General features: G+C 35.9%; 2 protein-coding genes across 19 annotated transcripts in view; both read right to left on the bottom strand.

Moving 5' to 3' along the window:
- Nucleotides 1–11,250, bottom strand: part of LOC147401743 (disease resistance protein At4g27190-like) — a 33,763-nt gene extending 22,513 nt beyond the window's left edge. For 3 of the 18 annotated variants that reach the window (XR_015178672.1, XR_015178671.1, XR_015178670.1), the window contains exons 1-2: nt 8,685–11,250; nt 689–740 (exon numbers count right to left, since the gene is read on the bottom strand). Coding sequence is in view for 2 of the 18 variants with exons in the window: in XM_086443133.1 (XP_086299259.1) it covers nt 8,731–11,217 (2,487 nt within the window). In the remaining 16 variants the exon portion in view is untranslated. Of the gene's footprint in view, nt 1–688; nt 741–1,400; nt 1,632–1,926; nt 1,982–2,070; nt 2,536–2,632; nt 2,868–3,009; nt 3,326–4,972; nt 5,325–5,413; nt 5,490–8,684 lie in introns of those variants that run through there. The other 15 variants (XM_086443133.1, XM_086443134.1, XR_015178666.1 and 12 more) reach the window with 14 other exon arrangements.
- Nucleotides 11,217–13,097, bottom strand: LOC147401742 (disease resistance protein UNI-like). Its single transcript, XM_086444440.1, has 3 exons — nt 12,089–13,097; nt 11,272–11,981; nt 11,217–11,222 (listed from the first exon to the last, which is right to left on the bottom strand). The coding sequence occupies exons 2-3, from the start codon at nt 11,848–11,850 to the stop codon at nt 11,217–11,219; spliced, it is 585 nt and encodes a 194-aa protein (XP_086300566.1). The 5' UTR covers nt 11,851–11,981; nt 12,089–13,097.
- Between the last annotated feature and the right edge of the window lie 8,301 nt (nt 13,098–21,398).

Here is a 21,398-nt window from a genome sequence, read left to right as displayed (position 1 = left end):
TTCATGGAGCTCAAAGAAACAAAGAGCAGTTGCAAGATCCACCACCGAAGCTGAATATCGAGCCCTTGCCAATGCGGCATCTGAGACAATGTGGCTTCATGGACTTCTTCACGAGTTGGGATTTCCACTAAAAGCAGCTCCCTTATTATTGTGTGATAACCTTGGTGCTACGCATCTAAGTTTGAATCCGGTCCAACATTCGCGCATGAAACATATACAAATCGATCTCCATTTTGTTCGTGATCTGGTTCAACGTGGTTCTCTTCAAGTTCGACATGTTCATACACAAGACCAATTGGCTGATCTGTTGACAAAGCCATTGTCAAGACAAAGAACCGAAATCTTGAGAAACAAGATTGGGCTTGCTGATGGAAGCTCAATCTTGCGGGGGCGTATAAAGACAGAATGCAAGAATCAATGCCAAGATTGAACATAGCACATCCAGCCTACAATCAAGCAAGATCATTCAAAATCAATTTTGAATATTTGTAACTGCTGCATTGACTTCAACAAATCTGTAACTGTTGCATAGTCTTAGCCAAATTTATGTACATTGCCATAAATAGTTTTTTCCTACCAATGTATATAAGTCAGCTCTTACACATCAATAATGTGTGGGAAAATATTCATTGAAATACAGCTTTGCTATTTCTTCTATAAAAGGAACCTGCTGCATCAACTAACTGACCTGCAGACACGAGCCATTGATATGTGCAATATCCATTACTGAGATTCCATAACTGCATTTATACTTCTATAATTTAGTTCCACAACTAATAATAAAATAATTCAAAAGAAGACATAGGAAGCTAATCTCTGCTGTGATGAAATATTGTATTATTAAACAACTGAATTTGGTATGGTATGTTGCAAATTCACTCCAAGAATGTTTGGTCCACCAGTGGAGAAACAAATTTTGATCTATCACATACCAAAGAGTCATGGGGTCCCACTACAACAAATATGGCAATTAGGAACGGTTTATTACCGTTCCTAAGCCACTATGAAACGGCTTACAGACCGTCTTTAATCGAGGCGTCGTTAATGAGGTTAAACGGCTAAAAGCCGTTCTATATTTCATGATTTGGAACGGTTAACAACCGTTCCAGATGTTGGAATTTGGAACGGCTTAAAACCCTTCCTAATCTGCGTCTTTATATAACAGCACACGATAACCCGAAAAGATTTGAGACATCGGATTTTATAAAACTGATGTCCTACGTCTGAGACTTTAGATATCGGTTATAAACCGATATCTAAAATTATTATAAATTGATATCTAAATTTTTTTTTTTTTTCTTTTCTTGCTACTTGCCTATTACCCACAGTTAAAATATATCCAAATAGAGAACATCGAAGTTCTCTATCACATTAATTTATACAAAAAAAGAGTTGCAATGAGTCATAATTTACAAATCCAAAATTACAATGCATCGATAAACCATTCACAATCATTACACAAGCACAAGTGCTTACAAGGAAGCAATGCCATCACTCCCATCCCTCCCTATCTTCTTTAAGATCCCCAAAATGCCTGCAACTACCAATAAAAGAATTCTTTCGTGTCACCACATTGCATACTCTCACGATGAGCTTCCGCACCTTCAAAAGAGTGTTTGAAATAAGTGCTCCTGATCAATCAAAGATGATGCAGATAAGCTTCCACTCTCAAAGATGATGCAGATAGCTGTCTAATCAATTATTTCACTATCAATGGAACACAATAAATAGCTATTGTTTTACAAAGAATTATTGATGGAGGAATGTGATTCATGTCAATATAGTTGGGATAAAGGTGGTGATGATTATATAGCAAAAATTGTCGTGGGTCATAATGGTGATGATGATGATATAGCAAAATTTGTCACAGGTTATAATTACTAGCACAAATGTAGTAAAAAGTCATTTTCCAAAAATGTGACTCACCTGAATTTCACTTTTATAAGGATCCCAAATTTATCGAAGTCCATGTCATGCCCATCTGAAATACATCATAAAAAATGAAATGAAAACCAGGGGGACTGTTTTTGAAGTAAATTTGTTAACAGCCGTGGGAATGAAATTAAGTACCCAATGAAACTTCTCCAGCAACAGCCATCTCTTGGAAGTTTCGACTGAATGTCTCGTTTATCTGAGCAACAAGGTTTCTCAAAGTTGGAAGCCAGTTTTCCTGCAAAATCTCTTGGATCAGAAAATTGTTTTTCAAGCAATGACAACTAGTTTACAATTCTTCAGAAATATTATCCTGAATTGCAGCTTCCAATTCCTCAATAGTACCAGGCATCTGCAATTAGAAAAAGTGCGAAAATAGTAAACATTAAGCTTCAAGGAAGCCTAATCCAATTAGGCAGATCCAATTATATTACTTGAAAAATGGTCAAAAAGGAAAACCAAACAGCACAACCTTCAACTATCTAGTTGTAAATATAGGTTCGATCTATGTAGACATTTGCATCCATTACATATTGTTTGAATGGTTAGTTCATGGAAGGCAGGTAAGATTGTGATATGTACCCACATTAATGTTCACCAAAACTGAAATATAGTGACAACCACAACTAATGATGTGATGTGGATTGAAAATACAGACTAAAACAAAGTTCATAAATAGTCAAAACCTATGCAGCCTTACCGCAGAATGTGTGGACTCCAGTGGCTATAACAATGGCCTCGATTCCACCTTGCTTGCAAGTGGACCCAGAGAAGACTTCATCATGCTCTTCCTTTTTTTTTTCTATCCATATCTTACCTCCTTAGGATCAGCCAACATGCCTACAATAGAAGCATCGATAGCGTCTTGGTTCTCAACCCTGGAAGCCCTTGCAGCCATCAAAACCAATGTCCTCGTCAATGCCGTTTGCGAATACCTGCACCAATAGCAAAAATGGTTCATGAAGATAATGCTAACGATGATTTTACGTTGGATAAGTGATAACATATTATTATTAAAAAACTATAAAAACATTATAACAGTTTTAAAACACGGTGTAAATAACAGCAACTACTTACACATATACCACAACGGAGATGGCTGAAATCTGGTATCACAACAAGATGAGAAAGAGCCAGTCCCAAGGTCTAGAAGTCGAGAAGCTCGCACGAGCAAAATCTTTAACTGTTCTAAGGTGATACTTCTATTTACTTTCAAAACCTTAAGTGACTTGCACCTGGCCACAAGCCTTTCCAGTGCATCAAAATTTACTTCGGTCTGCAGATTTGCAAGTTCAGGACTTCTAATGATGTGAAGTTCTCTGGAAAGGAACTTAACCAACTTCCCCCGAGATCTTCAACGCCATTCTCCTGTATGTCCAGCTCAGTCAAGTTTCTAGAAACCAAATTGGGTTTCGAAAATTGTGTTAGTTATACAACTTAGAAGCTTATCTTAGGTACGAGGCATAACACAATAAGGAAAAGTGTTGTCAACTAATACCAGAGTAATTAAAAGCAGAATCACAAACAAATTTTGTTGAACAAATCCGAAAACAGTAACCGATATATCCAACAAGAAAATATTCGATAATACTTCCATCAACCTTATTTTAGTTCCTATTTAATGTTAACTGTTCTGGCAAATACAAGAGCCTCAACAAGGTAGGATAGACAGCCACACAGTTAACAAGTCGCATAAAAAAACACAGATAGTGTGTGATTGAGGGGCAAGTTACCATCATAGTCTATCAAATTGAGGGACAAATTCCCCGCCAATAGATAACTTGGACTGTTATGTTGTTCAGACTTGGTTGGCTTTCAAACAATCTTTCTAAGGGATATCTCAGATTTTACCCACAAGCATGGTTTTAAATTAACAGAATGTATCGGTCAATACATATCGGTATCGGCCAAGACCGATACAAAACATTGAATCTATCGGGTATGTATCGGCTGATACTGTCTAGGATTTTCCATAAACCAAAACATTTAATCGATACGATATTTTAAATCTTGTCCATAAGAAATAGGTTTGACAAGCAAGCCCTACTGATAGAAGTAGAAAATGCACTGTTCTTATGTACCAAAATCTAGTTAGTGCTAGAAAATCTGCAAGTTGCCCAAATATGATGCCAGAAGGAGAGGATTCATAGATTGGCATCTTACCAAATGGCGTACATTTTGGTAGGTTCTCTGTATACAAATTGGTGGCTAGGTTTCAGGTACTAGAATGTTGTGACTTGCAAAAAGACTCCATTGAACTGATTTCCACTCACCTGATTCTTAGTCTTTAAATTTTGATAAAGAATAACAATGAGTTCTCTACAGAAAAGATGCTTATTGGTAAATATACCACTGCCTTTGAGAATAAATAACCAAAAGTTCATTTTAAATATGCATTTGTCTTAAGAGTTATGAATGGCTAAACCAGCATAATTGGTGGGTAACGATTTATTCCATAAAGCTTACTGATTAGGAGATTTAAAAAAACCAAGGATCCTGAATATGGGTCTACCTCCCTTTCTTGGTGTTTTTTACTTTCAATAATGGGGGGAAAAAAGAGGAGGTTTTGACGAAACCGAGGATCCTGAACACGGAACACCAAGCCTCACTTTCCAAATTCAATATAAACCCATATGTTTCACAACTGCTTCAAATGGATCCAAGCTTGAGGACCACCAAACAAGGTTTTTTTTTTTTAGTATTTCAATCTAACTTGGGAAATAAACAAATTTTCCACTGTAACAATTAAGTAAATGAAGAAGGATGCTTCCAATGAGTTGTAAACTTGTCATGGCAGAAAAAAGAAAGGCCTGTCTAAGAAGGAACTAAAACAATTTCATCACTTAAGAAAAAATAGATAAAAATATCCATTTCCACCCAAAATCACAAGCATTTATAAGAACAAGAACACTAAGACAGCTAAAACCAACCTAGTTAGGAGACCAAACAACCTTATCATGCATACATGTCACTTTAGAAGTCTAATTAGCAGAAAAATTAAAGTACCCATTATACAAATTAAGGAAATTAGGAAGCTTACTTGCAATGAGTTGCAATGGTTGCAAACCCATCAGTGCTGAACCCGTCACAGCTCACAAGTGATAAAGCTTTGAAGTTGTTAAAAGATTGGGTAACAAACTCTAAACTCTCATCACTAACAGTCATCCTTTAACTAATTTAGTATATTTTGTATTCTATAAGTTATAGTCCCCTTTATAATCTAAAAGGATACAAAATGGGAAAAAAAATATTTAACTAATTCCACATAACAAGAATGCCAGCTTACCTTGCAAGGAAAAAGAAAGCGGCGCCTCCTGACCTTATTCACTGTTATTTTTCAATCCTTTCCTCTCTTTTCTCCATTGATCATGCAAACCTAGCACAAGGAAATACTAATTATGAAAATAAGCCGAACTAAGCATGATATAGAAGAACAAAGAAGAGTATAACCCCAAAAGGGTACACTAGTTATGGAAATAACTCGTAAGGGAAAGTAGGCATACGCTTTTTCTCTTCTCTTCTATTTTTCCTTAAATTCTCTATATTCCTTCGCAGACCTGACAAACACATAGAAGTAAGATAAGTACAGTGTAAATTGAAGAGAAATACAAAGTGAAAGGACAAGTGGGTGAAGAGTTCCCTCGGACCTCCTTTTTTTTCCACTAAGAAAGGATTTGTATTTAAGAAGTATTACAAGGATTCAGGGGCAGTCCCCCTACTTTATAAGAGAAAACTGAAAATATGGGAGGTCCAAAAGATCTCTCATACATGCATACAACAATATCAGACACTGCCCAGCATATTGCACTGACATTCAAAGTTTGACAATGAAGTGAACTGTGCTACCCAGAGATGGCATGGATATGGTGCAGTTATTTTTGTGGAACTTTATTTTAGTACACTGAATAATCAGACATGGGTAGGACACCTATTTTGAAATGTCTAGGCAATATTTGATGAACACTTGATGTAGTTTGCATGAAGAAGATATAGTCTCAAACATGAAGTAAGATGGAAAACCAGATATTCAATTTATGCCTTTCATAAATGGATCCACCAGATTCTATAAAGACCTCTTATTTAAATCGTATGTTAGTCCTTTTTTGAGTAATTCCTTAATATTAAGCTTGCCTAACAAACTAGATGAAGTCTTGAGTATTGATGCCAAAACCTGGGTTCAAAACCCAAAAAAAAGGGCATCACAAACAATTCAGCAGGGGTAGAGCATCAAAACTTTGATTTCCCAAGAGACAGCCAAGAATTACCTTTGGATTTGTGTCTGCTACAAGTAAAAACTGTCTGTAACCATAATAAAAAAACAAAGTGAACTTTTGTGATAAGATGCACACTACTTTAACTAATTTTTTTTACGGATTCTCTTTAGTGTGGATGGTCCAAATAGTATGGTACAGAGAGTACAACTACAGTATTCTTTTCATTCATCATATTAACTTTCAAGGTAGGTATGAACCACCCAATGCGTCCAGCCATAGGGGAGGGAACTCCAGTAGTAAGACTGATGTACACTATACGGATGGTGTGTTGCTTGAATTGCTTGGATAAATGGGCATGAGAGTGCTTATCCTGTCATTTAGAAGGTGATTGAAATAGCCTACCAACTTAAACAAATAAAATCAAGGTACCAAAATACAAATTTATTGAGAACTTAAATGTCCAAATTAATTCAAGTTCTACAAACACATTTGATACTTGAAGAAATGATAAAATGAGCATGAAAACTTTCTCATAATATCAGTACAAAAAACCTTTTGGAGTTAAGAAAATGTAAGTTCACTTCAATACTTACTGATGCATATATCTGAAATATTTAAACTTTGAGAACTTACATAGAAAAGAAGGGACACGTGTAAGAAGCAAACTATGAATTCATGTTCCCAAACAATCCCCTAAAGTAATTTGATTTCAAAAGACAAAGCAGAAACACCTAATCTATAACAATTGATGTTGCTAATCTCTGTTCGTGTTCCCCACAGCTTCAAAAAGAATCTGTGATAAGAGATGCTAATCATCCAAAACTATTCCAACCCTAAGTTTGAACACGATCACAATTCACATCAGAAATACAAATAGCTGCCCATGTTTCATATAAGAGATGCTAAAACAATCAAAATTACAACTGCAAGAAGAATGTAACTCATACTATAAGACTGATCTGAAAACTAAAGAGAACTGTAAACGAGATCAATAACGGACAATGGATTTAAAAAATCTAGCAAAAAACACGAGTTCATAAAAATAAAAATAGAACACTGCTAAGGTAGCTTGAAACCCTAAATAAGAGTATTCGAACCTTCGATTCACAAGGTCAGGGAAGAAATTGAATCTCTCTTCTCTCTGTTCTCTGCTACTTGGTGAATCCTTCGGTTCTCCTCTACTGAGCGAGCGATTGAGCGAGATAGAGATGAGATCGAGGGAGAACGACTGAGATCGAGAAACGATCGAGGGAGAGCGACCGAGAGAGAGATATGAGATCGAGGGTGATCGACTGAGATCCAGAGAGACTATCGAGAGAGGGAGAGAGACGAGAGAGCGACAGAGATCGAGAGAGAGACACACACAATTGGGAGAGACGACTGAGAGAGCTTTCGTTCCAATTAATCAGACGGATATCGGGTCGGATAAAATGCAGATAAAACGGTTTTTAAATGTAAAACGGCTTAAACCTGTTTTTAATTAGAAACGGATAAAATCCGTTTTATAATTTTGTTCCTGATTCATTGTTTTCTTGTAGTGTCCATTCTTCCCAGTCCACCGAAAATGTGAATATTTGGCCTACTGGACCAAATCAACAGAAAAACAGCATGATCGATAGATATTGATACCTCAGACCCAGATATCCCAACACATTATATGTTAATTAGTACACTAAACTATTTTTAAAGTATTGGCTACAAGGGAGTGATAGGACCTTGAAAGTTTGCTGAAGGAGTATTTCAATGAGTGAAATTATTTGAATTAACAAAATACATGACTTTAGATTGAATTAATTGGAGTATCAAGATTTGTTCAGACAGCCCCGGATTTTTAGGTTAAGCTCGCGTGATAATAATTCTGATAGAATCAAGGATACACAATGTGAAAAAAGCCTCAAATTTGATGTCCCAAGACCGTCAAATTTCATAAAATTCGACGGACCAAAAGGTCGAATTGGCGTTGAATTTTTCATTGTCAAATTTTTTTTTTCGACGGGCTAAATCTGTCAAATTAATGAAGGATGAGAGAAATTCGACAGCTCTAAGCCGTCAAATCTGGGAACATCAAGAATTTTGACCGTTCTAGACCAACAAAATTTAGTTTCTAAAATTCGTGGGCCTTGGCCCGTCAATTTTTTTTGTAGAAGTTTTCAGTTTTCACGTAGTGGTATATTACCATTTCGTGAACGAAATATAACGAAATTCCAATTCCGGATAACTTCTTATTTTAATTCGCAAAATTTGAACAGCGAGATCACAGGGTTTCCAAGTGACGATCTCATGGCATCCTCTTGTTTATGTTTCGAAAAGCATTTTTCACCTTTCTCCATTTGTCTATGCTTTTTGAGAAAACTACGAGATAGTCACTTGAAACCTAAGACATCATCACTTGAAAGACCTGTGATCTTGCAGTTCACGTTTTGGGAACTAAAATGAACAGTGAGCCGAAATCGGAATTTCATCAAAAGTTTATTACATTTTTGGAAATTTCTATAGTATTAATTGGAGTATGAAGATGATGATGATGTTGTGTCTCACCTTTTTATCGCATGATGAAATTAAGGAGACTTCAATCTTCTTCATCTTGCGATTCAGATTCAAATTCTTCCTTAACTTCTGATTTTTCTTCATCTTCCAATTCCGATCCCGATCCATCAGTTTCTGATTCAGTATCCCATTCTACACCCCATTCAATATCTGAGATGTCATCAACTGGGTAGGATTCAGCTTCTAATTGTGGTCTGAAAGGAAGCCTCTTCAAATTTGGACATTTGTACACTGAAATGTGTTTTAAATGGCAATCGAGAAGGAAACTTCCTTGGCAAATACTTGTTAGACATTTCAAGTGATGTAGTTTAAGATGACTTAACTTAGGTAACAAACCCCCCTGATGATCTGCTACTGCTTCCTCTTCCTCATCCTCTTCAATTGCGATTATTTCCCCCAATTCATGACAGTATGATACATAGAGCATTTTTAATTGCTGAAGACAGCGAGCTAAGCCAAATGAGAAGAGGTTCTTCAATCCATTGCATCGTCGGATTATCAAAATTTGCAAATTTTGAAAGGTTTGGGTGCATGAAGTCTTTTTAACGGCAACCATATGCTGCTCATCACCATCATCATCCCTCAATTGTCTCAAGGATGGTGGTGGTGGTAGCCCATGCACGATTTTCTTCATGTTGCGCATGTTCTTAATTTCTAATCCCTCCAAACGTCCAAATAACGAATGTTGTGGAGCCTCGTCTTCGTCGCCAATGCTCATTAGATACTCTATCTCATCACATGCACCTACACCAAGCCATCTTACTACATTCAACTCAACAAGATTGTTGAATAAAACATGGCAGCTTGACGACTTTAACAATAGCACCTCGGCTTTGTTGCATAATATCTTAACCCACTGAGAAATTGGATTCACCCCATCCATTTGGACTATTTTCGTGTGAAATAATTTCGCCTCAATGTTATCAAAACCATGCATAAGTAGGGCTATGAAATAGTGTAGTTCCGTGGGACCCAGGAGTACAATAAATTCTTTTAGATTTACCCATGAACAGGAAGCTATTTCTGTAGACGCACATCTCTTATTTTTTACATGGATTTGTAGTTTGACCAGATTTGCTAATGATGCTACCTCTGCAAAGCTAGCATTCTTCATTTCGCCTCCACCTCCACCTTCACTTGAATATCCCTCCTCCGTGTTGTCCCACTCCCCAAAGCTATCCACCATATGCAATTCTTCCAATTTAGTTAGCCTTGGCAAAACATTCGGTGCCACACATTCAAGTACTGTACCCATCAAATCTAAGCACCTTAAATTGGTGAGATTACCAATTTCTTTTCCCAACCTGCGTAAACCTGAGGCAGACAAACGAAGTATCTGTAAGTTCTTCAATCCTCCAAGTACGGATATGCTAGTCAATTTATAACATCTTTCTAGGTACAGAGTCCGGAGATTTGTGAGGTCTCCAAGTGACTTGATTGACTTAAGAGAAGTGCCACTTAGATCCAAGACAGCAAGTGCTTTCATCCTTTCAAAGAAATTATCTTCATTTATTTCTGGTTTCCAATTTTTATTTAGTAGTAGGGTTCGGAGTCGTGGGCATTCCAATGGACTTTGGGGCTTAATTTCCAAATTCTTCATGAATGAAATCCGTTTGTATCTATTGAGTTTCTCTGTCTCTGGCCAATCGCTCGATCCTACACCTGTTTTTACCAGAAACCCATTCTCATCTTCAGACGCAATTGATATGGCGACATCCCGAACCACATCATGCATTTTCACAGACTCGTCTTTATCGCCATCTAATAACAAACCACAATCCTTTAATCTTCTAACAAAAACAAGCAACTTGTTCCATGCATCCTCCAAACTCCTCTCTACCTTCAAAAATCCTTCTCCTATTCCATAATCTCTCATCTGATGCAAAGGAACATTGTAGTCCTCCGGGAACAGGCAAAAGAACAAGAAGCACAACTTGATTTCTGACCCTTTTAAATGGTCATAGCTGTATCTCAGAGATCTAATCACTTCTGGGATTATACCTTCTAATTCGATTGGATCAGGATTTTCTAATACCATTAATGCATACTTCCATTCAAATTCTTCTTCCTTGTCTCTCAAAGATGACCCTAGTGTAACAATTGCCAGCGGTGAGCCCTGACATTTTCTTACAATCTTTTGTGCAAGGGGTGTCAAAGCAGGCCTTGTAACTACATTACCTGCTTTTTCTTTGAATAGAACCCAGGATTCATCCTCAGAGAGGGCTTCCACTTTGAATTCAATTTGAATTCCCATTTCACAACAAACATCACGTATTCGTGTCGTGATGATGACTTTGCAGCCTATGTTTTCAATTCCACTAGGAATTCCGATATCAGCAGCAATCTGCAATTTCTTCCACACGTCGTCTAATATTATAAGGACCGACCCCTCGTCCTGCAACCTCTTGAACAGTTTATCGGCTCTTGCTTGTAGGTCACTCTCAGCCCCAAGCTTCAAGCCTAGCCTGGCCCCAATTTCATCTTGAATCCTTTTGAAGTCTGGAGAGCTGGACACAGTCACCATTATAACTTTCTTGAAGAGTTGCCTTCCTTGGAGTTCATTGTTTAGTTTGTATACAAGGGTCGACTTCCCTATACCACCCATCCCGTAAATCCCGATGGATCTGATGCGCTCATTACTTAATGCCTTCATGACCTTATTCATGGTCAAATCCCTGGATGGCAATCCATCTACTTGATGGGTTCGCACTTGTACGACAGTTGGAGGAGCTGGATCATGAGAAACCATACTGAAATTTCCCTTTGCTGGGAGTTCATCGACAACAGGTAACATCTGCAGTGCTTGTTTGCTTAACCTGCGATGCGATGTCCAATCTGGACACAATCCCTTGAAACATCTCTTGTTCTCCCTCACTTGTTCATCTAAACTCATAAAGTTCTCCCTAGCAGTGTCAACCTCTTGCAACCAGTTAAGCACTTCTTGATCGATTTCTTCCAATTTCCTGCGTGCCTCATCTACCGAGTTTTGCACATCATTTCTCTTTGCACTCAGACGACTCACTTGGTTCCTGAGCTTCTCAACGTTCTTATCAAAATTTATAAGATAAGAAATTTGGCGCTTAAGAGGAACAACCAAACACTTGCCTAATTCTGTGACGGGTGTAACCAAGATAGACAAGAGTGCCATGGTGGCCATCTTCGTAGAACACAAACGAACACTAAATTTTGCAAAAGAAAAGAAGACAAGAAAGGTGTGGTGTTCCTCTTAGTGTTCACTCAAAGATGAAGGTGGAAAATTGTGAAGCAGTACCAGAACCAATCTCAATCCTGCTTGCAAAATGAATAAACAAACTTCATCAGTTGGAACTTAAAAAATAAAAAAATAAAAAACATTCAAGATTTGTTGATGGTTGTTCTCTGTTAGTAGTTATTACCTTTGGAATATCGATTGAGTTGTATGTAGAAGGGAAGGGAAGGGAAGGGGACAAATGAAGAAATTCTCAATGTGGCAAGTAGTGCTATTAATTTAGGAAGATGAGATGATAGACTTGTTTGCAATATATTGAACTTTTTTGCTTTAAAGGGTATGGTATCCGGGCCAGCTTGCACGCGCCAGACTAGTTCCTATGCCCCGCACTCAGTCTATGCCCCACTACGTGAAACGGTGTGTGTGGCCACGAAGGGTTTTTTATGGGTAGTGGGATTCAAACTTGAGATCAAAGGGTACAACTTTTAATGAGAGGCTCTTTAAAGACAATTTTTTTTGAATAATTGAAAAAAGTACCAACTTATAGAAGCAAGTAGACCCACACTAACAATAGTAAAATGCTGATAACAGCTAAGAACAGGTACCCTCCACCAAGGGCGGAGCCAGGATTTTTTGTCGGTGGGGGCTAAGTGTTAACATTGGTTCACTGTTAATCTTACTTTTCTTTGATGCCAATGTTGGGTTCATCTTTACAAATAATAGTTGGATAATAATCTCTGTAATAAAGTTGCTAACATGTAGATAAACTATATGTTTAATCTATTTTGACATGTTGACATGCCCCTTGACTTCTGTCTTCACTTATCAAGTAAATAAAAAAATACTTCGAAATTATTGATTTGTCTTCCAAAACTAGTCATCTTCAATCTCTTGGATGTGATGAAGATAATGGCAATGAGAAGACAATGAAGGTGGTGATGATAATAATGAAAGAGTGATGAGATGATGTTAACAACGATGACGATGTTGATGGTGGTTGTGATAGTAATGAGTGATGGTGATAACGATAATGGTGATAAGGGGCATTGAGGTCATTTTCAATTAGGGCATTGTGGCCATTTCCAATTAGTCTATAGGAAAACACCAAAGTCAAGAGGCATGGAGTAGGTTTGAAGAAAATAAGGATACTTGGAAAAAATGTTAAAAACTATATCATTAGAGTAAGAGTAGCCTTACCCAAGGGTCTGTGAGCTTAGCTTGTGGCATCCAAAAACAAGATCTGATGCTACAGGATCATAGAAGAAAAAATTCTAAGAATTTTGAAAAAACCTAAAGTTATTTTTCATCGTAAATTTTAATTTTAAATTTGGTAGTTTAGTGGAAGCTTGGTAGCCCTCCATTCAGAACCTTGGATCAAGCCCACCCCCCCCCCCCCCCCCCCAAAAAAAAAAATAAATAAATAAAATACTCATTTTTCATCTGAGTTTTTTACTTGAAATCTAGAGGGCTGTGATTATGGATTGCCATTTGAGCTCAAATGGATTAAGATTAACACATTGGCAATGTAATACCACAACCCTCTAGATTTCATGGAAAAACTCAAATCCAAAAAACAACTTCAAAAAACAATTTGTTTTAGGCTTGAACTAAGATTTTGAAAATAGACGGCTACCAAACTTCCATAGAACTCTCCAATTTAAAATTCAAATTCAAATGTGAAAAATATTTTTTTTTTCAAAATTCATAGAATTTTTTCCTCTTCAACCATGTGGCATCGGATCATGGTTTTGGATGCCGCAAGGTGAGCTCAACAATAGTACGAGTTGAAATCTTACTAAGTTAGTAAAGGCTAGTCAGAACTCTTATTTAAGAGTATGAAGCAACACATGCAGTCAGCGGCTTCAAAGTGAACAAGAATGCACATTGTTATTCTAAATTACTAAGGGCGTATCTCTTATATGGACCAAAACGAGAGGGGACTAAATTTTTTTTTTTCCAGTTTAATTCTTCATACTTAGTTTGTATAACACAAGGCCTATCTTTGATATCAATCAACGCATAAGGATTTAACTATTAGACCTTTTTTTTTTTTAAACATTGAGCGGTGGCTATAACCCCCACTCATCCCTACATAGCTCTGCCCCTGCCCACCTCATAATAGAAAATATGGTGGTGCATCTCACTTTATGAATAATTCAAGGGGATTTTATAGTCTCCGAACTGACACAATAGTGAATTAATATCATCTCCAGGTCCAGTTCATTGGATGATAATTAAGATTTGATATGCTCCATTGCTTCAACTTTAACCCTGTTTAGGTTTGATGTGGGCTGGGTTTCTATTTCTAAGAATCGCAAAAGCAACCAAAGTGTGGTTACAAAATTATTGGTAAATGGTGTTTTTTGGGAAATAGTTTCTTTGAATCTACGGGTGATTATATTACAAATTTTAGTACTTTTGGTTATTAATTGAATATCGCGTGGTATTGTGTAGTCATGAAACGAAAAAAAATAAAATGCGTTAACATCTAAAAATCACGTAGCATAGCATTTTCATTAGATTCTTACAATCATGGAAATGAGAAGCGGATCCATAAGCACAAACAGGGGCAGAGCTAGTAAGGAGCTGGTAGGGGCAATTGCCCCCACAGAACTTGAGACACCCTTATATTTTCAACTAATTACATACCTCATTTGTCCCCACTCCTCACTTCTCTCCCCATTTGCCTCACACCCTCACCTCCCTCCAATTTTTGCCCCCATAGAACTTTGAAACACCCCTATATTTTCAACTAATTACATGCCCCATTTATCCCCACTCTCTAACCTCCCTCCAATTTTTTGCCCCATATTTTCAACTAATTACATGCCCCATTTGTCCCCTCTCCCTAATCTCCCTCCAATTTTTGCCCCCATAGAACTTTGAAACACACCTATATTTTCAAATAATTACATGCCCCATTTGTCCCCACTCCGTCACCTCTTCAATTTTTTATTGATGACATTGCCTCTTGATCGGGGCTTCTCAAATATTAATTGGAAATGACCTAAATATCATTTTCGTCAACTTCTAACTAAAAACCTCTCAAATGAAAATCACGACTCATTCTTAAATGAAATATGAAAATCCAAACAAAATTATTTCGATGCTTCTAATTTTCATTTTTTGTACTTCATTATAAGAAATTTAGTCTTACATTGAGCTAAGCTGAATAACTATTATGTAGACCATGAATTCTTGCACCCATTTCTCACTCCGCCTTGTCATTGAGAATTTCTTCTCAATTTAAAATAATCTACTTTTGCTAGTTTTAATTTTAGTTTCTTCACAAAAACTCTAAATCCTGGAACACTGAAAGAATCTCATCCTCTGGAGGGCATATATAGAGAAACCCTAGTTTGGATAATTTGTTATAATAATATGCATATGGTTATTCAATATAAAATTATATGTTCATTATTTATTTATTAATTAATAAAATATGTTTTTTTGAAGCAAGTTTGTAGTATATTTGCAATTCATAGAACCAAATTTAACCAAACCGAACCAATCTTAAGTCAGTTTGATTTTGTTGATGACATTTATCCTCACTCCCTCACCTCTTCAATTTTTTGTTGATGACATTGCCTCTTGACTGGGACTTTTCATATATCAATTGGAAATGACATAAATATCATTTTCTTCAACTTCTAACTAAAAATCTCTTAATTTCTCCCTAAAAGCATTCATCTTCACTATACAACTAACCATAGTTTGCCCCCACTACATGAAAATCCTGGCTCCACCCCTGAGCACAAAAAGCTCTTTTAAGTACAATTTTGAGTAGTTTGTTTTTGTGGGAATCGTATTTAAAGACTATGATCAACTAACAATAATATGAAGCAAGGTCACGCAACGATCTACTTCTCAGCAGCAATCCATTGAGGCCAGCAAACACTTGTTAAAAACATAAAATTAATAATAAATAAATAATGGATCCAACTTACTATAAAGTGGTGAGCTTTAATGAAATTGAATTCAGACTTAAACTTGCATGTACAGCTAAAATTTCAATGAGAAATAACATAATAACAAGTAATTAAATGTGCAAAGACATTAGGCAATCTTCTCTAGTTTTCATAGTAGATTAGAGTAAGCAATCCTTGTTAATTTTGAACTCAAATCCATTATTGTGTCACTTCCTCATATATAGAGCAGTGGGCCTAAATGATGTTATGTTCAAGAAGTTAAATGCATGCACCCACACCTTATGTTAGGTACCTAACATTTGACAACGTAACTTTCCTTCCTACTTTGCATATATTATTAAAGCATGGCCACCTCAACCGACAAATAATAAAGATTGATAGAAAACCCCACTAAGGGCCTCCACCACTTTCTTTCTTTCCCATGAAGACAATTCTACTGACAACTTGGTGACCACGACCAGCAATAATTGTGAAGAATCTAATGGTATATCTTGTTGGATATCCCCTTTAGCTCGTAAGGTGAGAACCATGTGGAGGAGTGATGAGAAAATAACACTCACCTAATCAATTTTTCAACATTTGAATTCAAGGAGTCTTCTTTTTCTTTTTTCTTTTTTCATTTTTCTTTTTCTTCTATTCTATGAGAGAGAAATGAAGAGGCCACACCAATCCCTTTTTAAGGTCATTTTATTACAACTTTATTGTTGTGTTACCAAACTTGTGAGCACTAAATCGATAGGTTAAAGTTGTTAATTGGCGGTGCAAAAAGAAAAGTAATCTTTGGGATACATTTTTATTTGAGATTCTATTGCCACACCAACTTTTACTAAGAGCACCCCAATTCATGTCATATCAAAGAAGACTTTAGCAGATATCTTGGGGTGCTATGGCAATAGAAGTTGTCTTACATTTTAGAGAAGAATCAGACTGTTAAGTGTCGTATTTTCCGACTGCCATAGACAGTCGTTTTTTTCTGACTGTCTGGGACAATCGTTTTTTCCGACTGTTTTGGACAGTCGCAATTAAAAAACCACTCCTTTCAAAACGACCCCATTTGCGACTGAAGCGGCAGTCGTTTTTTTAAAAAACGACTGTCTTGGACAGTCGTTTTTGGCGCAATATGACGTAGTGTTACATTGTAATCATAGCGTTCTTTTCTCTTAATGTTGGTATCCTCTAGTTTTATCCAAGAGAGGACATATGTAAGGCTAATGGTAAAAGTTTCTTGATTGGATTAGATCCTTCGATTTATCTCTTATCCTCGAAGCATTTTTCCAGTATAAAAAAATTATAATTTTCTTTTGTAGTTTGTTTCCATTATGTTAGAGAAAATCCTCATATCAAAAGTATTAATCAACAAAAACAATAATAATCTCACAAGACACAAAATATACATGATTCGATCAAAGCATCGACCTAGTTGTAAGCAAATTTACTCCCAAATCACTCTTGATTGTGGTACAAGTATATATAATAACAAAAAAATGTGTCTTGAATCTTTGACGATTAAAATAATCAAAAAACACAACTTTTCCATACGTAACAAAATAAATCCTTTTTCCCATTAAAAAAAAAAAAACTAAATACTTTCTTTGTTTTTAATATGGGATTTGATACATAATAGAATTTGGTGATTCATAAATGTAAAACTATGGGATATGATAATAATATCTTGAGATTTTATGAATTTTCATTAGATATATGCATTTTTCATAATTTTTAATATTTTTTTTATCTTTTATTTTTATTATTTTTTCTCGTTTTCTATGTTTTTTCCGAAGTTTTCCCTTGTCATTTTAAACTTGTAATCTGACTTTGTGACTATGCTAATATACACCCTACATCCAATGTCCAAGGAAGCTCTTCTAAGCCTTTTCCATGATTTGGAATCCAAGACATGGGATTTGCCTTAAACCAGTACACCAAATGTCCTAGACCTGTTAGAACAAGTCAAATATAAGCTCTTATCCACTTAGGCACATAAAAACATTCTTAACATTTAGTATCAGATCTGATTTCACATCTTGGGTTCGGATCATAGAAAAGCCTTCTCTAGAGGACTATGGTGGAGAGGGCATGTTTTAAGAAAAATCTACCATTTCAGCCATTTTATGATCATGATTTGGATCAGAATTGACAAAAAAAAAAAAAAAAATCTTAGGTGTTTTCAATATGTTGATGTGATAGTCATAAATGTGTTTTATTGAGGTACAAGTATAAATCATCTATGGTTATGTACGCACCTCCACGTCAGAAATGAGAGAGTCGCAGTAAATCCCAATGTCACTATAACATTATTCAAAACAAAATTAAGAATTTGTAAGCCTGATTGGATTGATTGCTGGAAAAAAATCACCGCTACCACTTTGGCAACGTGACTTTCGTGCTTTGCAAATATTAAATCATGGCCCCCACCTCAACCGACAAGAAATAAAGATTGATGGCAAAACCACTTAAGGTCGGACCCACCTTCTTTATCGTCAATTTTCATTCAATAATGTGAATTGAGTGCTGGTTTTCTAACTAGAAGGTCTTCGCTCCATCAATAATTAGTCTAACGTGTCAAGGACATGGAATCATATATCTTTTTTCTTGGGATACACAACTGCACAATCTCTTAAAAATTATGCAGTTGTGTATCCTGAGGAAAAAAGATCTATGGCATGTCCATCGAATATTAACTGAGTGAAGACTTTCTAATTAGAAAATCATTATTCTTGTGAATTATTGCCCCCTGCCCACAACTTAGGAGTGCAATTTGATCCAATTCAAATCAGAAACCGAACGAAATTGATAGTTGTGGAGTGGTTTGGTTCGGTTTGGAACAAGTTGCGGTTCAGTTTCGGATTACAAAAATAGAGAATTGATCAACTTGATTCGATTCTCGAATCAAACTTGTATAGATCCGAACCCTTATGCAATAAATAAATATATATGTATATAATAATTATTATGAATTATTTTAGGAGTTGGGACATAGATTAATGATCTTTTATGGATAAATTAATGATTTTCTATAAATAGATTAGTGATCCATTTCATGATTATTTTTTCAATAAAAAAATGTTATTTGTTGTAGAGGGAAATAATTGGGTATATATCTAGGTCGTACACATGTCCAAACCAACTAAGTGGTACCTGGCACGAATCATCATATGAGGTACTGTCTTACAAACAAGGCAGGTCAGAGTAGGAACCTCCCTAATATGGATGGCAAGGCAGCATAGTAATAAGCAAAGCCAAGCCTGCCAAGTCAAGCCTACCAAGTAGGGCATGCCAGGTCATCAACAAACCATAAAACTAATACGTGCACGTCAATCCCAGAGATTTCGATGGTAATCTTTATGGATAACCACGATCAATCGAGTAGATCCGGATTAGGTAAACAATCCCAAAAAAACAGTGGATATCCCATGATTATAGCCTATAGAAGAGGAAATCCTATAGGCATGTAGTGGGGATAAATATCAGAGGAAGCACTATTGAAGAGGATCCTTTTCGGTGGAGGGAGAGACAAAAGTCTATAAAGTACTAAAAGATATTCCGTTGTTTCTCTAACTTGAGCGTTGGAATGATTTTGATAGGTATCACGCTGCTACGAGGAAAGGGGTGCTAGGAACGACTTCGCATCAGTGCGTTCAAATTTATCATAGCCGTCCATCGAATTTCAATCACACACTTACAATTTGTAGAATAGTAGCAACCCATATAACCGAACCGAACCAAATCGACTTTATTGCAGTTTGGATCTAATGGAATTTGGTTCAGTTCTGATCTTGTTTAGTGGAATCGACCTATATTGGATTCAATACGAAAAAAAATTTGAGGAACCGTCTCTATTGAATTACATGTGGCATTTTCAAGGAGGTATTTCAAATTTTGACAGAAATGTAAGGGTGTAAAATAAATTCAAAATGCCACGTCACGTAATGAGCAGGTTCCTTTACATTTTAAAGCGGGCTGCCAGCTTCAAAGTCGGACTCCACCAAGACTTTGTACCTTTCCCACTGACACAAATTGTGAAGAATCCAATAATTGTGGTGGCTGTCACCAGCAATAATTGTGAAGAATCCAATGGTATATTTTGTTGGTTTTCCCTTTAGCTGATAAAGTGAGGGCAACTGATGGAGTGGTGATAAATAACGGTCACCAAATCAATTAAGGTTTCATTTCTCCTTTTTTTCTCAACAATTGAACTTAACGGAGTCATTTTTTATTTTTTTTTTAATTCTAGCAGAGAAATTTGAATTAAGGGAGTCATTTTATTGTTCTTCTATTCTATAAGAGAAAAATGAAGAGGCCACACAACAATCCCTTTTTAAGGTTATTTTTAAGTTTTTCTCCTAACCATTTTTATCACAATGTTGATTTTCTAATTCAACTTGACAGATTATCTCAAAAAACTCACTGACATGACATGTGTAAAAATCGTAGAATTTTTCTTTCAAGATACACAATTGCACATTATGTAATAAAAGAACTCTAGAGGTTAAATATTGATTGTCACTTATTCCTTGAGATTTATCCCTAACAATCGATCTTCATTGTTCTTGATGCATTAAAAAATAATCAAAAATCACACATAAAAATAATCAAAGAGAAGGGAAAAAGAGAGAAAACAAGAAGCAAGATTTGTTTACAGAGTTCATCCAAAAATCAGATTACATCCCCAGACTTCGAAGAGTCATTTCACTATTCTTCAATTCATTACAAGATTTACAAAGCTTAGCCTCCTCTCCTCTTTTTTTTTTTCTTTTCTCTTAAGAGTCCCCCTTCTTCTACCTATTCATTCTTCTTATATAGATAAATAGACAAATCCTAAAAGAAAAGTCAAATCAAATCAGGATTCTTTACAAAATCTATCATTATCTAAAAATAGATATTCTCTGGTCAATGAGGAGATTTTCTATTTCTAGATAAGATTTTAATCTTAATCAAAAATATAATTAAGGATATATCAATGCCTCGAGATATGCATTAATTATCGTGCGATCGATCATCGATATCCGTCTTATTTTCGTAACGTGTCCAATACCGATTTTACCCTTTACAAGAATCATTTGGTTTGTTCATCCAACCCCAAAAAGGAGGGAATGATAACCAATACTAAAATATAAGGTAGAGGAGTGAATTCGACCAAATTACATAATTGTTTTAGTAATTCGTGTAAAATATAATGACTAATGATAGATTTTATACTAACAGAGCCCTCCTCTATTATACAGGCTTGGGGCTGGCAACGTAGTGCAAAGGAAACACTACACAGGCGGAGAAGACACAAAAGTAAATCAAGATAGTGAAGGCAGATATGAATTCTCTATTTTTCTTGAAAACCTAACTAATTTTTAGAGATATTTACAAAAAAGGATCAACTTTTGACAAATTTATGATTCTAGCTCACTGATCATATTTACCAAAACGTGAATGATAACGATTTCAGAGTTTTTTCATTTAAAGAAAACATGATTGTTCACGTTTTGGTAATTAAAATGAAAAGTGGTTGGAATCGTCTACAATTCATTTTCAGCTCACAAAAGTGTAATTCACCCATGTTTTTATTCCTTTTTT

The sequence above is a fragment of the Akebia trifoliata genome, chromosome 5 (assembly GCF_017979445.1).
Source record: "Akebia trifoliata isolate Shusen 1 chromosome 5, ASM1797944v1, whole genome shotgun sequence".
NCBI lineage: Eukaryota > Viridiplantae > Streptophyta > Magnoliopsida > Ranunculales > Lardizabalaceae > Akebia > Akebia trifoliata.
Note: the sequence above shows the minus strand (reverse complement) of the source record. Positions and strands in the feature narration are given on the sequence as shown.